This window comes from Cuculus canorus, chromosome Z (assembly GCF_017976375.1).
Source record: "Cuculus canorus isolate bCucCan1 chromosome Z, bCucCan1.pri, whole genome shotgun sequence".
Taxonomy (NCBI): domain Eukaryota; kingdom Metazoa; phylum Chordata; class Aves; order Cuculiformes; family Cuculidae; genus Cuculus; species Cuculus canorus.
The window spans coordinates 48642856-48662313 of NC_071441.1; the positions used below are offsets into that span (position 1 = coordinate 48642856).

The 19458-nt window shown below is 38.6% G+C and overlaps 1 protein-coding gene across 13 annotated transcripts in view; it reads right to left on the reverse strand.

Annotated features, from left to right (window-relative positions):
* The window catches only part of ELAVL2 (ELAV like RNA binding protein 2), an 89112-nt gene that overhangs the window by 26281 nt on the left and 43373 nt on the right, over positions 1–19458 (reverse strand). For 8 of the 13 annotated variants that reach the window (XM_054055224.1, XM_054055233.1, XM_054055227.1 and 5 more), the window contains one exon: positions 17817–18057. In XM_054055224.1, the coding sequence (XP_053911199.1) occupies positions 17817–18057 (241 nt within the window). The remainder of the gene's footprint in view (positions 1–17816; positions 18058–19458) is intronic. The other 5 variants (XM_054055229.1, XM_054055230.1, XM_054055225.1 and 2 more) reach the window with 1 other exon arrangement.

The following is a 19458-nucleotide window of genomic DNA, read 5'->3' on the forward strand; positions in this document are numbered from 1 at the left end:
CAGTTTCCCACCTCTAAGTACACAGCCTAGGAGAAAGTATGAGCTGGAAAGCAGTATGCTTTAATAAGGGAAACTGTTCCATTTATGTTTCCATTTATGAGCTTCGTAAATATTATTTGACCACCATGTATAATAACGCAAATTAGAATAATTACCTAGATAAGAGCAAGATACCTTTTGACATAGTCAATACATGGAAAGGATTTTGAGTGCAGAGGCACAAAAAGTAGTTTCAAGCAATTTAATCCTGACGACCCTTTCAAACAGCTACTGAAAAGACCAAGCGGAGATCCACACACTCACTAGAAAAGTGTAAAATGAGGCAATTTTAACATTAAAGAAGCAAACACAGAACACAATGATTCAGTATTCAGGAAATAAAAGTAGACAGACTGCACAGTTCAGCAAAAGACAACGTTTCAAGTGGGAAGAGAAAACTAAACAAGTAGGAATGTATAGCCATGGTCATAGTGCTCCCACTGTGGCCTTGAAAAGTCACTTTTTTCTTTAAAAATGCGCATGCTATAATTGACAACACTCATCAGAGGAAGAATCACAAGCTAGTTCTACCCTGCTCAAGTTTTCACAAGTGTTTACTATCAACAAAGCCTACACTGCACAGAGCTGTAAAAGCCCCAAAAAATTCTGTGCTATATAACAGAGAAAGTCCTGAATGGATGCTATCCACAGAAGAAACCGTCATATAAAGTAGACATGGCAGAAGTGACAGCTGTTGTCCATTCCTTATGCTCAAAAGTAGCAGCACTATTCTTTAAAGCAGAATACAGCCCTTTTAATATGATCGGTAAGCCAACATTTTCCTCTTCCTGACAACAAAAACATCTAACTTTAATAGGAATACTCTTACCCTAGAACTCTTCCTACCTGAAAAGATTCCTTTTATTATTTCCAGTAACTGCTGCAACATTTCTACGGAGAAAGATTATAAAAATATTATAACTGAGTGGTGCTGCAAGAACCAAATTTTCAAAGTATAGATTCTGATGAAGACTTAGGTTGGACTACAGAAGGTGTGACACAAGTGAAAAAATGACAAACGGATCAAGAAACTTAAATAGATGCTTATCAAAATCCAAGACAAGTTTAATTTTTCCCCTAAAGTAACTCAGAAGGATTGTGGGATTAAAAAAAATGCATCACTACACTGTGTTGTACATTTCCACGAAGCACAACTATTTACATCATCTAAAAGAGGTTACTGCTGAATTACTGAACGCTTAAAAGCTATTACAAGCTAGCTCACTTCCCTTCATCACCATTAATTACTTATACGAACTTGGGGAGGAACAGTGGATCTGAGAAGATGATTTTTCCCACTGCCCTGTTACTGCTCAAATTATTCATAATGGAGAGATACGCAAGAGGGTTGGTGATGAAAGAAAGAAAACCAAAATAAGTACTGAAGCTGTCTGAACACTGATGCACCTTACTACCCAGGAAAGTCCTCTGCTGGAAAAGCATTCATGCATGGAAACACCTGGTTGCACAGAACAGCCTATGTGTCCTGAGGCATCCCCCAGTTCAGTGTTCGGAGACTAGCCAGCAAGACTGGTCACATAAGAATAGATTGTTCTAGATAGGATAATTAATACAGTGTTATCAACTAGGAGTGCAGATCAACAGGTTACCCATTTTCCTGCTAGTTGCCATAGTCAAAAGGCCTCAGCATGACATCCAATTCCACAGTAAATACAACTTATCTCCTCCATTTGAAGGGGAACCCTGACATCAATTTCTTGTAGTATCTGCTGTCATTCTCAGTTGCATACACAACCCTCTCTCCTGTGTTATCAATTTATAGACCATATATTCTGATTATAAGATGAAGCACAATTCTTTTTCTAAATTCAAATGAAATGTTCAAATTCTAAAATGTGGTGGCGTCTCCTTGCTATCATCTGCCTACAGACTGACAGTTTTAAGGGCTGGACTGTTAGTGGTGATTGTCTGTCCAAGGCAGCAATTTATACCTCAACTGGACTGAAGGCAGCACTTGTGAACAGCAACAAGCAGTTACTTAAATGCAGAATAACATGACAAAGCTTTTACTCAGATAATCTATACATAATTATCACCTCTTAGTATTTTGTTCTTGTTGAGTATTTTTTACTGCATCTTCCAAGCTTCCTCTTTCTCAGGGAAATCCAGAACTTCTTTCAAAACAGTAAACAACTACACCTGAATGTAAGAAAAACTTAAAAGACATTCCAAACTGAATTATCTACCCTCACCAAGCCTGCTTTCCTCTTTCAAACAAACCTACCTTAAGATTCTCCTGTTATGCTAAGGAATCACACAAACAGTTGAACCAGACCATTTAGCCCAACCAACCCAGGCCAGTACAATTAAGGTGTTTTGAAGTCTTTTCCTTTCAATGCCCCTGGGAAGTGGTGTGCCTGACAACCTCTCTTGCAAGAAAACGTATACTCGCCAACCTTCGTTTCCTTTTCCTCTTTGAAAGCAGCTGCAACAGCCATAGACAGTAGCTTATATTCTAAAGCTTTAATATACCTGCTATGTAACAGCTAAATTCCTCCATGCTGCACCTCCAAAGAGAAGAACAGAAAAGAGCACTCAGATGAAATAGCTTCCTTGAAGGCAAAGTTGAAGAGATCATCTCCAATTACTACAACCATAAACCTGGAAAATGGGTGAAAATAATAAAAACATAGTACTACAGCACGCAACAAGAGAAAACTTCTGTAAATAGACATACGCAGGATTCTGTCTGTGTAGCTGCTCCCTTCTGCAGTGGCCAAAGAATGACTGCATATTTTACAACAGACTTTGGAGTACAGAGTGGCTGAAAAATGCTTATGTTTTCCACTTACAAGCTACCATTCTGTCTCAGGAGGAACATTCCCTAAAGCCTGTAGGCACTTCAGGACTAAGAATAAATACTATTTCAGACATAAGTGCCAAAGGCAGCTTCTTTAACAGCTCTTTACTCAATGCTATCGGGCTAGATGCGTAGTAAGAAACAGCACAGTCATCTGAACTGTGCAGTCCTGTTAACAAGACTGTGTCTGAAAGTGGTCAAGTGTCATTTACAATCTGTTACACCTTATAAGAAAAGCTTGAAAGGCAGACAGGTATAAGCTATAACTTAACATCTGTTAAGTAAGCCCTTTCTGAAATACTGTGAGAGTTTTATCACACAAGAAAAGTCCCTGTGTGGTTACAAACATACTGTGAACTCAAGTGCAGCATTTTCAGTAGTACTGCAACACTCCTGAAAAAGAATGCATATTGTTTTCTGCATAACATCATGATTGGAGAGCACCTGACTAGTGTGATAGTTTTATCCCATGACTGATTAAAGCATCTTGGTAAATTACTACATTTTCTTTGGATGTTTTTTGGGCAGAATCGTGATGTCTGAACCCCAGAAATTTCTGCCCAATATCAAACCTACTTATCTTCTGCTCTTGAAGTCTCCTGCTGTCCAGCTGTCCGCAGAATGTGTCCACATGATTCTTTTCTCTAAATAGCTATTGCTGAAGACCATTCTCCTCCATGCCTGACTGTAAGAATCTCCTTTTCCCAAGGACTTTATCTTTGCTTGAGCTCAGAGCTGACACTTTTTTCCAGCACTGCTTCATTAGCACACAATGCTATTATCACCAGATGACTAACAGGTCACCTGCAACCCTGCAACTTTGGTAGCTGAAGAGTTTCTACTGCTGCATTTCTTCCCAGGGTCAATACTTGGCATTATATCAACATGCTCTCCTTACTCGCATGAAGCAAAACACTCGCCTTTTAACAATTCGGCAAGATTCCTTTGAAAGCCTGGCACACCCACCACACGAGGGAGCCCTTGGCTGCTATTTCCCATCAGAACTATCGTACACCCAGTGCAAGTTGGGCTGAGCAAACTACCTTCTGGAGGTGATTGTTGACTGCATTACCAAAGTACCCAGCAAATGCTGCATCTTGCCTGCGATTCTTCAATATTGCTGCGAGGTCTGCGACCAGAGAGAACGGAGAACTATTTCCGGCAATTCCTTTTTTCTCCACGCAAAAACCCCACACAACACACCAGCACAATTAGAGCAAAACACTACCATTAGCTCAGCTCTGAAAACTTCTTCAGTATGTGCTCAGCTTCTTGTAAGATAAGACCTGAATGAGTTCTATGAAACAAACTAGTTCATTTTAAGGAGCAGGCTGAGCTAGGTTTTTAAGTTCCACCTTCCTTTGTCCAGTTACTGATCTAATTAACAGGTATGTAATGCAAGAAAAATGGTCCCACTTACCTGAGTGTTAGTGCTAATTCTTACAAGAAAAAACACCCAACACTGTCATTCAATTTCTAATTGTCATCCTGATATGCTTATTGAATAAGAAGCAAATAAACCTCAGAAGAACAATTACACTTTGTTACTAATACATCTGAAAACTAATACATACCACTAAGGTATAAAACTAATTTCCTAGCTTAGTACAAATATTTCCCACACACTGATCATGCTTGGGAAAATAAAAAAATCTCAATAGAAAATAATATATATTCACACATTTACCTTCCACCAAAGGCAATCAAAAAGCTATAAAGTAAGCAGGCATTTAAAAAAAATCATTTTTTTCTACAGTATTACCATTCATTTCAGTATAGCCAAGTTTTAAACTTCTCAGGCTATTTTAACTTCTGCACAAATGGTCTTATTGCAATATAAGAAATTAAAGGACTATAACCAAAAATAACTACAGCATCACACAGAAGAACATGCTAGTTTTCTGACACAAGCCATGCAAAAGCTCATTTTACATCAAAGGCTATTTTCAATAAACTAAGCAGAAGTTTGTTTAAGGCCACAGGTTTCTGTCTGTGTGTATGAATTTAATTGATAAAGGTCCACTACAGTACGGTAAGAATAAGTTAGCATTATATCTTCGTAAACTGGACCAAGTCACATTTAAAGCAACTTGACATTAGGCTTCATTCTGCCTTTCATCCTAAAGTTGCAAACACTGGTGGATGAACACTCTTAAAAGAAACACACATGACAACACTACAAGCTTATATACAAAGACTCTCATTTGAATTCACCTCATGGACTTCAGTAATTTTCCACAAGTCTTCTAAAATTTCAGAGGGGTGATGTGTTCCCCAACCAGCACACAAAAGCAGAAGTCACGTTATGTAAGACACAGCGTTATGTAAGATCAACCTAAAAACTGCAGGTAGTCACAGCCTACAATGCCCTGAAGGCAAGCCAGTTATGCCATGGGATAGATGAACAGCAGTTTTGGCCTGTAGTCCAACTTCAAGTGCAGGAAAGGTTTGGTAGTTTCAGATATAAGAGTAAGAAACGCTCAAACCTTTTGTTTATCTGGATTTGCAATTAGACAACAGAATGTTCTACAGTATGCTAGGTTGACTCTAAAAGGCAAGCTCACAGGGCATGCATGAGCCAAGATATGGGGGATAATAATTCAGCTTTTTTCAAAAAGGGTCCTGTATCTTCATAAATTGCCACTGTCAACTGCATCCAATTTAGCCACTGAGATTGCCGCAGTATTGTTTTGACGCCGTATACAGCTAAAACCACACCCCCAGACATGCAATTCAATTAACTGCAGAACTGTACCTAAAACTACCTGTACATAGCTCTAGTCTCTCTAACAAGAAGGGCTAATGGATTTAAGCACAGAATATTGTCAGTGTTGCTTTCTTCTCATTTACTTTCAATATAAATTATTGTTCAAGTATCACTCTCCTTTGAAGTCTGCATTAAGGCTTAAACTGCATTTTAAAAGCAGCTTCAGCAAAATGAGGGCAACAGCCTAAGCCACTGAGCAATCCTCAATTCAACTGCAGTTTGCTCGTAACTCCAGTAGATGGATTCTAATTACTGAACACATCATACAAACCACTGAGCTAGCGAGCTAGGCAACTTGCAAGAAAACACTTGTCAGCCATGATCACCATTAGATGTCAATATTCGATACTGCGACACCTCTCTCTCCTATAAAAACTTTCTCACCATTTTGCCAGATTCAGAGCCACAGTTAAGCTGCAAAATAAATGAAAAGGATCAAACATTGATCAAAATGCATGACAGTTTATCCTGCCATATAGTAAGAAGATTATGTCTGTAATTAAACAGCTACTAACAGAGCTGTAAGTTACTCTAAACCCCAGAAATTTCGCTATGAGAAACAAGCTTCTTTCTTCTCAGCCACGTTTAACTCTATCCTTTTATTAACTTAGGGCCATCTTCTTGCCTTACTCCTTTATATAGTTCTTCTTATGCAAGGACCACTATCATCTGCTGTTTCATCAACCCAAGCTTGTTGGTATTAGATACAAAAATGAGGGTGCAGCTCTGGTTCTTCCCCATTGCAGGCAGAGAAATTCATGGGCAGGGGGTATTGCGGATGCCAAGACTTACATGAACCTTATCAAAAATGTTCAGTAAGCCAGAAGAGACGCTAACTAAGGGTTATTAACAGATACACCACATCCAAATAGAAACCTCAACCCTAAAAAACACAGCTGGAAGCAGAGACTCCATGGGAAGCTGCATGCTTTCATACAAACAGAACTTAATAGGGAATTTGCTTATTAACACTACAGGAGGTTGAGCACTAATAAGCCTTGCCTGTTACTGCCTCTCATATTCAAATATAACTAGTGACAAACACAAACTGCTTGAAACAAACAATAACCGACCTAGAGAGTGTGCCTTCTTACAAAATAGCTTGTCATATTACAAGTAGGAGCTCCTTACTATACTAAGGTGAAAGTGTACTACAGAATTTTCTACTTCAGTTACTTTTTTAAAGCTGGCTTCACCCTTTAATTTTCACTAGTATTAGTGGCAACGTGTTCTATACAGTTGAGAAGTAATATCTCAAATTGCAGTTGCTTGTATCCTTGTCAGGAATATGGTCAGCAGTGTTAAATATTTTGCTCTATTGTACCACCTGGTCACCTTAAGTAAGAAGACAGGACAAAGCATCTTGTTCTACTGCTGGGGTGTTCAGAGGCATGCAGTAATTTGTGCATCCAAGTGAAAAACTAGCATGACTCTAATGCAACTTCCTAAACTTCACATTAACACATACTATTGTTGGGGTTTTGTTTCCTTTTTCTTTGAGACTATCTGCTACTCAATCTCAAGTGTTTTGAAATACATCCTGGAATGTGCTATGACAAAAAGTCTGCAAACGCTTTCCCCACAGGGCACATTTTGCAAAAGCTTACTTGCAGTGTTGCTTTCAGTCTGTGGGGGATTTTTTCCTGGTCTTGAACTGGTGACTAACAAAATGATAAGTTGTTGTCAAAAGGTAAATTCTTTCCCCACACTAAGTGTTAACTGTCAAGTCAAAAAATGTCCTTGCAAGTATGTCAGAGAAATATCCTCCTTTCATTTTTAATAGCTGTGACAAACAAACAAGAACAACTACTGATCTTCAGTACTGAGTAATAGAAACTAAGCCATTTCTCACAGCAAAGTTCTTCAGGAAGGAAGCTTTTTTTAAATTAAAAAAAGGAGTAGGGGGATATAATCACTGAAAATTGCTGTAGATGCAAGACCTCATAACAACCGTGCAGCGACATAAAGCTTCAAAAGCACTTCAGGAAGGGCTGCGCCTTAACCATCATGAACCCATAGGTACCAGGAAGATCAAGAGAAAAAAGCAACTTTTATCTTCGATAGCTCAAGAAACTCAGAACACAGGAAAGAAATCAGATTACAATTCTTTCTAGTTTAATCAGTTCTACCAGTCAGTTCTCAAATAAGAAAAAGCAAAACCAAATTAACTGAAACAACTGGTCAGTGGTGTGGAAGGCTTGAAGACAACATGGCTGTGCCTTTGATAACTCTGGGAGTTGATAATTTACAAACATTCTTAAAGGAATCATAAAATCAAATGCAGGATCTGAACAGTATTTGTCGGTTATTATACCTGTACAAGTGAATTCAAGCTACTATGTCAATAAAACCAGAGGCTTGCACATTTTTCTTTTGTTGCCTTTTACAACTTTCTACCTAGTTCCACTCACACTTGACATACTCCAATAAGACAAAAAATTCATAGAAAATAGTGTAATAAATAATTTTCTGTGGTTGTGCACTAAGAAACATCATGTTAGCCAGGCAAATTTGTATTGCAACAACTGCCAGGCGAAGTATACCATGACGAAAGAAAATAAAATGCAGAAATAAAGTGCTTTCACATAGCAAGATTCCATATAAATGTATGACACCAAAGGAAGTTCCTTGGACATATTTAAGGTCTTGCTTCTATAATGGCAATAGTCCATTACGCATTGAAGCAGCTAGTATAAGTGTGAACCAATTAGGACCACCCGCAGCTTGAAGTCTTCCTACTGCTCTGCTTGTGGTGGCTGAGAAACAGCACCAATTTTTGTAGGGATATCTCAGCGCTTACAACCCACAAGACATCCTTACCAATGAAAGCGCTTCAGGGCATGCAGGTCAGTAACACTGCTACCCAGACTGAGACAGACTTCACTGAAAGACACCTTGATTACTATAAATATGTTCCATTAATACCACTGCACAGTTACCCTGCATGCAGTGATGCCCATCAAAAGCCTTCAAATTACTCTTAAGTCTCTTAAGACAGTTTCTACTACAATTAACATTTATTCAAACAGCTGGCTGAGATTCACTCTGACATAACAGCAACACATACCTACAAGCACGCACCTATGAAGGAGTGAACAGTGACAGGACATGTCAAATGCAAGCTGGGGACTTCCAAGCTGGAAGCAAAAGAGTATTACTAAAGCACACAGGGCATCCCACATGAGTAGAGGACCAGTGCCAAGTTGCAAGACTCACTTTCATGGGATTCTTGAAAGCTACTTCAACCACTGCCAAGAATGAATTTTTTCTACAGAAAAATGTGAGAATGTATATTGCATTACTCCTCATCAAAATGCACAGTGCTTGCTGAAAAGCACAGTGATTTAATGATGTTCTGATTCACTACAATCGGAGATCCCTAATTATATTTAGCCTTATAAAAACAGTTTCAGTTTTAAAACATTATCCTTGCTTCCCTGCTTATGCTCTATATTGAGATCATCACATGAATTCAGGTTAATATACAGATGAATAAACTATTTAACCACTTTAAAAATAGTTTGTTTCCACAATGTTGGTAGTAAGAACAGACTAACTAGGCAACTTCACTGAATCCCCGGAACAGACCATGCAGGTTTAGTCAAACTGGTTTTTGCTACCTTTTTGTTTTTAAAAACAAATTTCTGAAAACTCAAAATGGTGTCATGCCTGCAAACGAGTGAAAGGCAAGTGGATGGAAGTGCAAAGACAATCAAGTGCTAACTTGAGTAACACAAGATGAAACAAGTTCCTTCATTTCCACTTGCTCGCATGACTCACCGTCAGGAGACATGTAACATGTAATAAATTATGCAGTTTACTATGAAAAAGCACAGTAAATGCTGTTAAGTTTTTTAATAACATTAAATAGCAATATGTAGAATCAGAGAAAAGTAACTATAGACTAGAATATTAACAGGCTTCAGACATGTCTCCATTAACAGTGTGCTGGATTCACATATAAGACTTGTTTGAACACCTAACTCCCTCAGGATTATTCCTGTAGTCCAGACAATAGGACAGTATTCCAACCACCAGCTAAATAGGGCAACGCTCTGCTGTTGCTCTTTCTTCCAACAAGCGCAGAGTTCAAAATTGCCTTATTACCTTTGTGCTACATAACACTTAGTCCTTTGGACACATCACAAACTGCATTTTAGCAGGTCCAGAGTTCAGAACATGGACTATCTTGAAAACCAAAAAGCTGATGTTAAGAACAGCCCTTCCCTGCAAATCCACCCCTACAAAACCTATATTTCAGGGTCTTAAGTATATTGCTCCAGAGAAGAGATCAGTCACCATATATTTATATAAATTTGCTCCAATCCCACTGGGTTTTTATTCTTGATTTCACGATTAGTCAAGGTCTGCAAAAGTCATTCTGCCAGCAAGATACAGTTTGCCAGGCAGTACTTTTTGTACACATCCCTTCTCAAATATGAAATTGTCAGGCTGCCAGAACCCAATTCCTTAACTCAGCACATGACTAAGCAGCAGCTAGCAAAAACACCTGCCTCTTGCAGGCTCAGCACACCACAGAAGAGCACCCACTTTTACTAAGTTCTCCTTTAGCTTCCAAACCGTTCTATTCTTCCACCAAGAATGCACAAATGCAGTAACATCTGAAGGATTAATAGTGGTATAGGACTGTAAACATTATGCATTAGGAGGAAAGGCTGAAAAAGAAAAACCTCAGGAGTTTCACAAAAAGAGCAAAACTCTTCTGGAAAGTGGCAAAACTGTAGTTGTCAGCTCATTCATGTGGTCCTTCCAGCATCAGGCACTTGTGCTGTATTCCCAAATACTTGGAACTCCCACTACCACCCTCGAAATTTTAATTGTCACGGGAGTCCTTAAAACTTTCTCCACTACAGAAAAATAAGTCAATTTGCAGACTAAGCCACTCCACAGATATGCCATACTATTTGTTTCCTCTTGCTTCTTCTGGGGACACAAAGAGAAAAAGAAAACAACTTGCCTACCTCATCTCCATATACAGTACTTTGAAGTGGCAATAAGTCTGGAGTCTCGGATTAAGGCATATTTTTTTCCCCATACTCTTCAAAGGTTAGTTTAGGTGCCCTAGAATTAGCCTTACATTAAGGCAAGTGAAAGATTTAGGTATTAAGAGTAAGCTAACATTGTTCAAAGCAACAGTGACAAGAGACTTAAAAGAAACTGCCTGCCAAGGCTCAACAGAAAAATGAAATCTTATAAGTTCATATATAGGAAAAGTCAGGAGCTTTGCAATAGCACTGGCAAGGGATAAGGTTTCCAACAGCTCTGCTCTTGCAAGACACTAGGAGTTTTTGTACTCATATGTTATAGAAGTACAGAAAATTATAAGTTAATTAATTTCACACATTGTAGCAGCCAGTCACTCTACACACCTTCCACTGTTTCCACAGAATACACACAGTAACTTTCCCTTTATTACAAGAAGATTGCTGTAGAAGTCACAGCAAACCTAAGAGATCACAAAGAGATCAGTATTTCACTCATCCTCTGCTGAGACAGAACACTTACTTCACAAAAGCAAAAACCTTCTCCATCTCATAGCCTCAGCTGTTTGGGCAGACTACAGTTCAGAACTGTCACCAAGTGTTTCCTCAGACCCTGCACTCGAGGACAGTAGCCAAGGATCTGACAGCATAGCGCCTCCTAACATTGTACTGACTATACATATACATTGCATACACTGAATCATGACAAACGTTACCAGAACTATTACTGCTGTTAACATAAGCTAAACTCTGATGACCTCATGTCCAACTCACATGATTTGTGTCTTATGACCAACAGAATCCTTTGCATTTACCATCATAGTTCAATGAAAACAAAGGACATGCATAAGAAATTTCACTGTTAACAATTAAAACTGTTTCTGTACAAACTTTAATTGCAAACACGCTGCCTATAGATGCATCAATTTCCTGGAAGTGTTACACTTCTAGGCATAGTTTTAGAACTGCAGTTCTACACATTTCCAGAGCTGCATGCTGCACTTAGCATCTCTACTATATACAAAAAAAGTAGCTAGATGACAATTCCAAATATCTGAGAAATTAGTACCTGCACAGGGCAAGATTAAACATGCACAATAAAACAAGGCAGATACACCCGTTGTCATAAGACTGAAGTTAGCAGAACAGGAGAAAATAATATCCTTCCCTTACATGCCTGATCATAACACTGTACCATTTCCAGACAGTAAAAGTATATCAAATTTAAGGATCACATAATTAGACATGAAGAATTTTACTCTGAGAGCTTATAATGTTGACCATGAAGAAATCCCACCACAATGTGACAGGTAGACTTAACGGTGATCAGCAAGAATGTACCAAAATAGATTTTCTCTTTGTCCTCAGGTTTAGAATGCAGGAAGTTTCATAGCAGGAAGCAATGAAAAAAGAAACCTTGAGGTGGGAAGCACCTGGCTCGTTACTCTAAATTGAACAACCAGGGCTTCCCAGCTACACAAGTCTATGGATGCAAAATACTGTTCCAGGCTATATCTCTGAACACGCTCAGACTTATTTTCTAGACAGTACAAGCAGGCATATTAAACTGCAAATGAAGCCTACACACATGCATTATTACCAGTTCAAACATACTCTGTCAACGACAAGAAGAATCGTCCTATCAACAAACAGGTTCTCTTTGAGAGACCCAAGTTATGAATTTTGCAAGCATATAATTATAGTTAGAGAACAACAATACAGAAGCTGTAAAGTCAAGAAATTCTCCCAAATTGACATCTCATCTCAGCTGCTCTCTGAAATGAGCATCTGAATTCCACAGTTTCAGTATAGCTAACAACTCTGTAAGCACTCCTGGGCAAATGACGAAAATGCAAAGGCTTGAAATCATAGAGATTATCCCACAATACGAAAAATAAGGATTTATCTTCCACTAGTGCAAACACAATTGTACGTAAGATAGGGCACATTAAGAAGAAGTGCAGACTTTTATATAAGGACACCATCACATCCATTGTCTTCTTTACCTAAAGAAGTGAAGTTTCAGAAAAGTATGTCTAAAAATGCAGTTTGCCATATTAAAGGCAAGTGTTCATACTTAAGTGATGGTTACTACTGTTCCTTGCATTTCGTCAACAGCTGCTAAATCCATCTGTCTTGTACAAGCAGAAAGCTTGTACTTTTAAGTGCTTGAACCGGGGCAGTTTGATAATTAAGACCTCACCCCATTTTACCCTCTTCCCTTATTTTTAACTTAGTTTTTGTATTTATACATTTAACAACAGATTAATAAAATGTCATCTACTGCTTTTAAGTATGTACATGCACTTAAACTACATTAAATAGCTACTTAGAGCAGCTGATAAAAATCCAGTTATGACGCTTTGTTGAGACCAGCCTCCGACCTACTGTACAACTGCAGTCAGTTCATGTGGTAGTTTTGTACCTTGCATTTATATACACCCTCATTAGCCTAAAGAATTTAAGAGTTAACAGACTCCAAAATATCTGGGCACAATGACTCATTCCAGGCAGATTCGCTGGTTAGCAAGTGAGGGTAAGTGACACTCATGCCCCACTTCTTAGATGCTGCTCTTGTCAATAGGATTCTCACATGAGGACACTCTTGGTCAGCACCCTTTAAAGTTTTCATTACTTTCAAAGTTTAATTCCTCAACTTCCAGTAAAACAACAGAACAGCAATCACATACTTAAATTCCTGCTGGCCACACTCTGCTTTTTTTCAATTAGCTGAGCAAGTAAACTCCCTTTCAGCTACCAATGACACCCCAAGAGCAAGTTGTGCCTATGAACTGTATGCTTGGAGATGATCAACAAGAACCTTCCGCAGTCCAGGTTTCTCCCCTACCTCCTTTACAACTCAACTGTTAAAAATCAGTAAGACAGACAAACTTCATGTTGACAGTACATTGTAAGGAACTATTAACAACTGGTTGAAACAAGTTATTTTAAGCAAATTCCACTCCATGCATTACTAAAACTACTAGAAACAAAGCTTCATCAGGCTGCTCATGTGAAATGAAAATATATAGGGCATAGAGCGCTTTCTTTCCCTCCAACAGGCTTTCCAGAGGCAGGGGAGGCCCACAACCTCAAATTGTCACAGGTGCAGAGAACTTTAAGGAACTGAGGCACTGCTATAATGCAGTCTTAAATACACTTTAGCATTGCAGGTATGACCACAAGACTGAACATTAAATAACACAATAGGAGACCATTTGGTTCAAGTCCACAGGATATTCTGACAAATATTTATGCCAAGATGGCAGCAGCTGTCCTTTATTCTCCTGAATTTCAACATATGGCATTGTGGAACCAGGATGTAGCAGGCTTCCTCATGTCAATATTTACCAGAGAATCACAAAAGCGGAGTGTGGTCTGGGACTTGGACACTACCTGCTGATAGGGATAGACAGGTTAGAATTCCTTGTTTTCTTCATCAAATGATGTTTCACTTCTGAAAAAAGGTTGACCAGCACATTCTCACTTCATTCATCCACACAGGTATTACCAGATTTCTCAGCATTCCTATACTGGAGAAGTCTCATCTGCCTGGCAAACAGCTCTCATTTCCAGCATGTCACTTCACCTTCACCTAGCCAGAGGATGCATCCAATACTGATATGGACCCAGCTTTGCCCCTTACCAATTCTCATTTGCAGCTTAGCCTGTATGAAAGTATATTTCAATTTCTATGCTCCCCTGAACTTTTCATCAATTAAACATATTCACCGAATATCTAGTACTCGTGACAGTTCACTTAAGATGAGAAAAAAGTTTTTTTAACACAAGAATTAAATATAATTCTGAAATTCATTCAAGAAAATGAAAATTTTCTTTCCAAGAACTCTGTAAAAAACTTAAAATGAATTGGAACAGAACTGGAACTAGGGCATTCTCTTCTTGGCATCCACAAACACAAGGCAATCTTGCTCCAGGCTACTTAAATGGCTCCCAAGGCAGTCACAAGGTCAGGAAACTTGTTTCTCAATCTCGTATAAATGAATTAAACTAAATAATAAACTGAAACCTTTTGGAGTAAGACTGATGCAGTGCTCTCGCTGGCAGCTGATTGCATGCCTTAAAGCTGAGGAGGTGGTCTCTGATAAAGGAGAAACATCAACTAAATCTCCAGTATTTCCAACCCTGGAGTTCTCATGTACTAAGAATGTAATTTAAATTCAGGATTCTTCTATAGGCATCACTCTATGCTATACAGAAAACATACCTTAAAATAAGAGGTCTGCAATTTTGTCTTGCTCCACTGACTCTCAGGGAAGGAGTCTTTTGACATTAAGTAGCAGCAATGTGAGCTTTGAGCACATCAAGACTATCCTGTAAGCATGAGGGCAATTCGCACATCCATCATTAAGACCTTAAGGCTCACTTCTGTGTGCCTGCAGCAGCCTTTTAATTGGGACAAGCTTGTAATCCTTAATCAATTTTGATAAGGAATGCTAAACATGTGAACTCAGACCTGCAAGACAGAGATAAACACTTTGAAAGAGCTGCCCCACTAGCTGATCAGGTACCAGTTTCATCTCTGCACTCTTGGAACAAAAGTTCAGTAAACAACTAAGTAAAGCTCCTTCTGTTTGGAGGCACTGAAGTCATTGCCTATAGAGAAGACAGGCTGAAGAGAGCAAAGCACGACATTAGACCAGTCTAGTTTCTTTGCCACCTACAACCACATTCAGTATTCTTCACAGTGAAGAGCATAGATTGCTTTGAGATTTGGTCAGCTCAGAAGGACAAAAAGCATTCGTTTATACAGTAGCCAAGGCTTCCACCATGCTGAAAGAGGTTATTTTATAGATTTAATTCTTCCACTACCTAAGGTCCTGAGAGTAAGCCACATGCTATGGGAAGAAATGCTGGTTATTCAGATCCAATGCGGAGGCAAAGCAATCTTCAAAGGCACAGAAGTCAGCCAGAGGCTATTCAATAACAAGGAGGCCAAAGGATCAGAGTTGGGTTTTAAGGAGCCTCTTAGCATGACTCATTTTGTATCACTGAATGGTCCCTACCTCAGAGAGCGTAAGTTGTTAGTAGTCACTAACTGAAGTTAGGATCAGCCATGAAGCATGGCCTAGTCAATTCAAGACAGAATTGTATGTTCTAGCAGCTTTATTTTCTTTTGTAAGATATACTCTTCAGGCAAGATTCCCTTGTTTTAGGGGAATTTGCTCTCAAATTAACGAACTGTAAATAGTCAGAAGACAAAAAGATCAAGACTCAAAAAAAATCCCCTTCTTGCAGTCCCAGGAGTACAGCATCACCTCTCTAGGTCCCAGCATGGACACTTCTCTTCACTTTGTTTGCGAGGTACCTTAAATCAAGTAGAAAACTGACTGATACTGTATACAGTTGAACAGCAAAAAGTCCAAGAAGTAGGGCTTGAGAATCTGCCTTGTGGCTAGAGACACAAGTGAAGTTTAACAACATAACTATTTAAGAGATGAGTATTCAAGGACTGTTATCAAGAGTGACAAATGACAAAAATATCCCTTTATACATAACAGGTTATGCTGACACCGTACGCAAGTAAAAAAACTTGTGTATGGTGTGACACATTTATGACACAATCACAAATGCTGTGTCCAGCACACAGAATGATGATAGAAAAAGCATCCTCAGAAAAAATGGTGATTATTCAGCATCTTCACTAATGGCGTTTTAGCAGAATGCATGTCTGAGCACTGTCAATTAAACTGCTTTCTATTACTCAAAAAAAAAGTACAGACTGTAGGAGATTAGATGGTCAAATTCGTGAGAAGAGATCCCTAACTTAGGTTAGGCTGCTCACCCTCATCAGGTGCAGATGAACTCAAGACTTAGGAAATATTCCCCTTGGTACCTTTGCGTTGTCATATTCTCATTTAAGCGTTTTCCTTGTACTGATGACACACTAGTATCTGCAGCAGTGCAGGAAAAGGTGGCACTCATTTTCTTCTTGCTAGAGGAGCAAATATGCCAACAAGACAAGAGAAGAAAGCATACACTGCATGGCAAAACCAAGTCCTGTCCACCAGTATTCACATATACAGTCAGCAAACAACTCTACAGCACACTCAAGCCATTAACACAAGCATGTGTAGGGGCAAAAGCCACACAGACTGCATTAAATAAAGCTTTTGTCTTCCCAATGCTGCTGCAGTGTAATGAAGAAGTTTTTAGTGGGAGAAACTTGTCCATGTTCTGCCACTACCTTCCTGGTAATAAATAAGTATTGGCTTTCATCTCTTAAACCAAACCATAGAGAACACAAAGCCTAGGCGAGGAGCATTTTTAACAAATGCAGAAGCTAACCATCACATTCAAGAATTGCAACAAAGAACATAAGTTAAAGATAAAGTATTCTTGACAGCTGGATATTTGAGGACTCTGTAAAAAGAAAAAAAGGCAGGAAATGAAGTACTTAAGTCAGTATTTCTGAACGACTTAATGAAATAACATAAATGGTATATCCATGTTTTTTTTAATTTCAGAGAGCTTATAGTTGAAAAACAGAGCCAAGAAACTGAACTTTGCTAGACATCCTTTCATTCTTCTTTTAAAGTGCTGGCATCCAACGGGTAGTTCTTTCGAAGTTAAACAACTTGTCTAAATACATACAATCCATTCACGAGCTGTTTTACTAAAGTACAAACAGAATCTATTACACTGCAGTTCATACTTGCACTCTCAGATAGAACACACTGATTCAAGCATACATCCCAAAGAAACTGCTCGAGTGCTGCAATGCAAAAGCAGCTTTACCTACAAAGCTGAATAAACAAAGTCTACCCTCTTCCCAAGGTACAATTTTAACTACCTACATCCCTGGAAAAGGAAGTTTTGCACTGGCTAGGGCTAATGAAGCCACAACTCAATGGAGCTGAATAAAAACCTCAAGGAAACCTTGTATAAACATCTACTTTTCCACATCTGAATCTTCTTTCCAAAGACTCTAAAGCTAAGAAGATTTAAATACCCTGTTTACATTCACAGCACTCATACAAACCTGGATGGACTGCAGATACAGACACTTAATTTTGGGGTCTAGAATCTAGGTAACGATGAACCAGCAAAATCAGCATTGGTTTATTCTGCCTTTATTCCATGATTTAAGAGAACCATAAAACACCATCTGACAGCTCCCTGCTTGGAAAATGAGAAGTTGCAGAAAATCCCGAAACAAACATACCTGTTATTTTGTCTCTAACAAGTTTGCAGGATTCTATTTCACCAATGCTGCCAAACAGACTTTTCAGTTCCTCTTGTGTCATGTTCTGTGGAAGGTAGTTGACTATTAAATTGGTCTTGCTGTCTTCTGTGTTCCCAGAATCAACTGGTGATGTGCAATTGTTTATGGTGGTTGAACCATGGGCTGTGTTATTGCAAGTTGGCCCATTAGACAGTTGTGTTTCCATGGCAGCAATTACCTGCTGAAAAAGACATAAAACAAGAACCATCAAAATTCATATTTCACCATCTATTAGGACGGTCCATGCAATAATTTAAAAGACCTCTCATTGTGCAGAAGTGGTACTGTCAGGGTCACATACTGCATCCGTATGCAAACCCTCGCCCCAGTATAAAAGGATTTTAACTGTCACTAAGGCAATATTTTAAAAACTTACAGGTAAGTAAAATTATCACTAATATTTCCAAGGAGCTATCTCAATTAAGTTAACACTCAAAGCTAGTTTTCCATCCTCCCCAATACCCTTCATTTAGGGGTATCAGTCTTTCTTAGTACAGAGATTAATCAAACAGAATTGGCCTGCTGCAAGAGTAACCAGTTCTATTAACTTCAAACTGATAACTGAAATTATATGAATTGTAGCTTTTAGAGTGATATTATTTGGTTATTTTCAAAAAGAGGGGGCTGTTAACTGAATCCTGAGTTTTTTCTCATAAGCAATAGTAGAAAGTAGGATCAGTAACTTAAAGAGATATTTAGAGATATATGAATGTGCTGAGATGGAAAACAAACTCTTAACCTGAAGGTCAACTTTCTGTTACAATAGGTTGGAAATAGGTTTCTAAACGCTTTTTTTTTTTTAATTAAAATGACAATTCCTTCTCTCCCCTGCACCCTGCAAATGGTTAAACCTGCTGCTTTAACTTGATTCACTTTTAGACATCAAAATAACAGTGATCACCACTCCAGGAACTACTGTGTTTTACCCCAAAGTAAATGACTGTATGATTGCCAGACAGAGGCAACCATTTGCAGAAGCACCAGAACCTGCCCACAAACTACCACACATCCAAAAGGCTCTTTACCATCTCAGTCAGTCAACAAACAGTTAATAGTTGAGAAATATGATGGATTTTTAATGGCAGCCTACTATTCAAGATTTGGGCAGCCTACTCTGTTTGAGACTAACTATATAGGACAACGTCCAACAGAAAATTCTATAAATTTATTCTCCAGTAACAAACATTTCAACACAGAAGCAAGACTCAAGAAGTTACATTAAAACAAACCCAGCAATCACTGAAACCCAACCTCAGACTTAAGTTTCTAGGAGTTCTCACACAAAAAACCCTATTGTAAAATCGCAGTGTAATGTCAGGACCTCTGGACATCTTCTGTCCTAACTCTCCTGTTCAAAGCAGCAGATGCAATCAACGAATACCCAAATCAGGTCAATTGTACTCTGAGTTTAAGTATGAATTTCCTAAAAACACGAGAGGGGGTAAGCTGAGTGTCTTAAACCACAATTCTGACATCACTGGGAACACATTTCTATCTGCATACAAAAGTTTTTTCCAAGGGTAACTTACTTCAGCACTGTGCAAAAAAAAAGGTCTATCTATTAAGAACATCTAACATAATG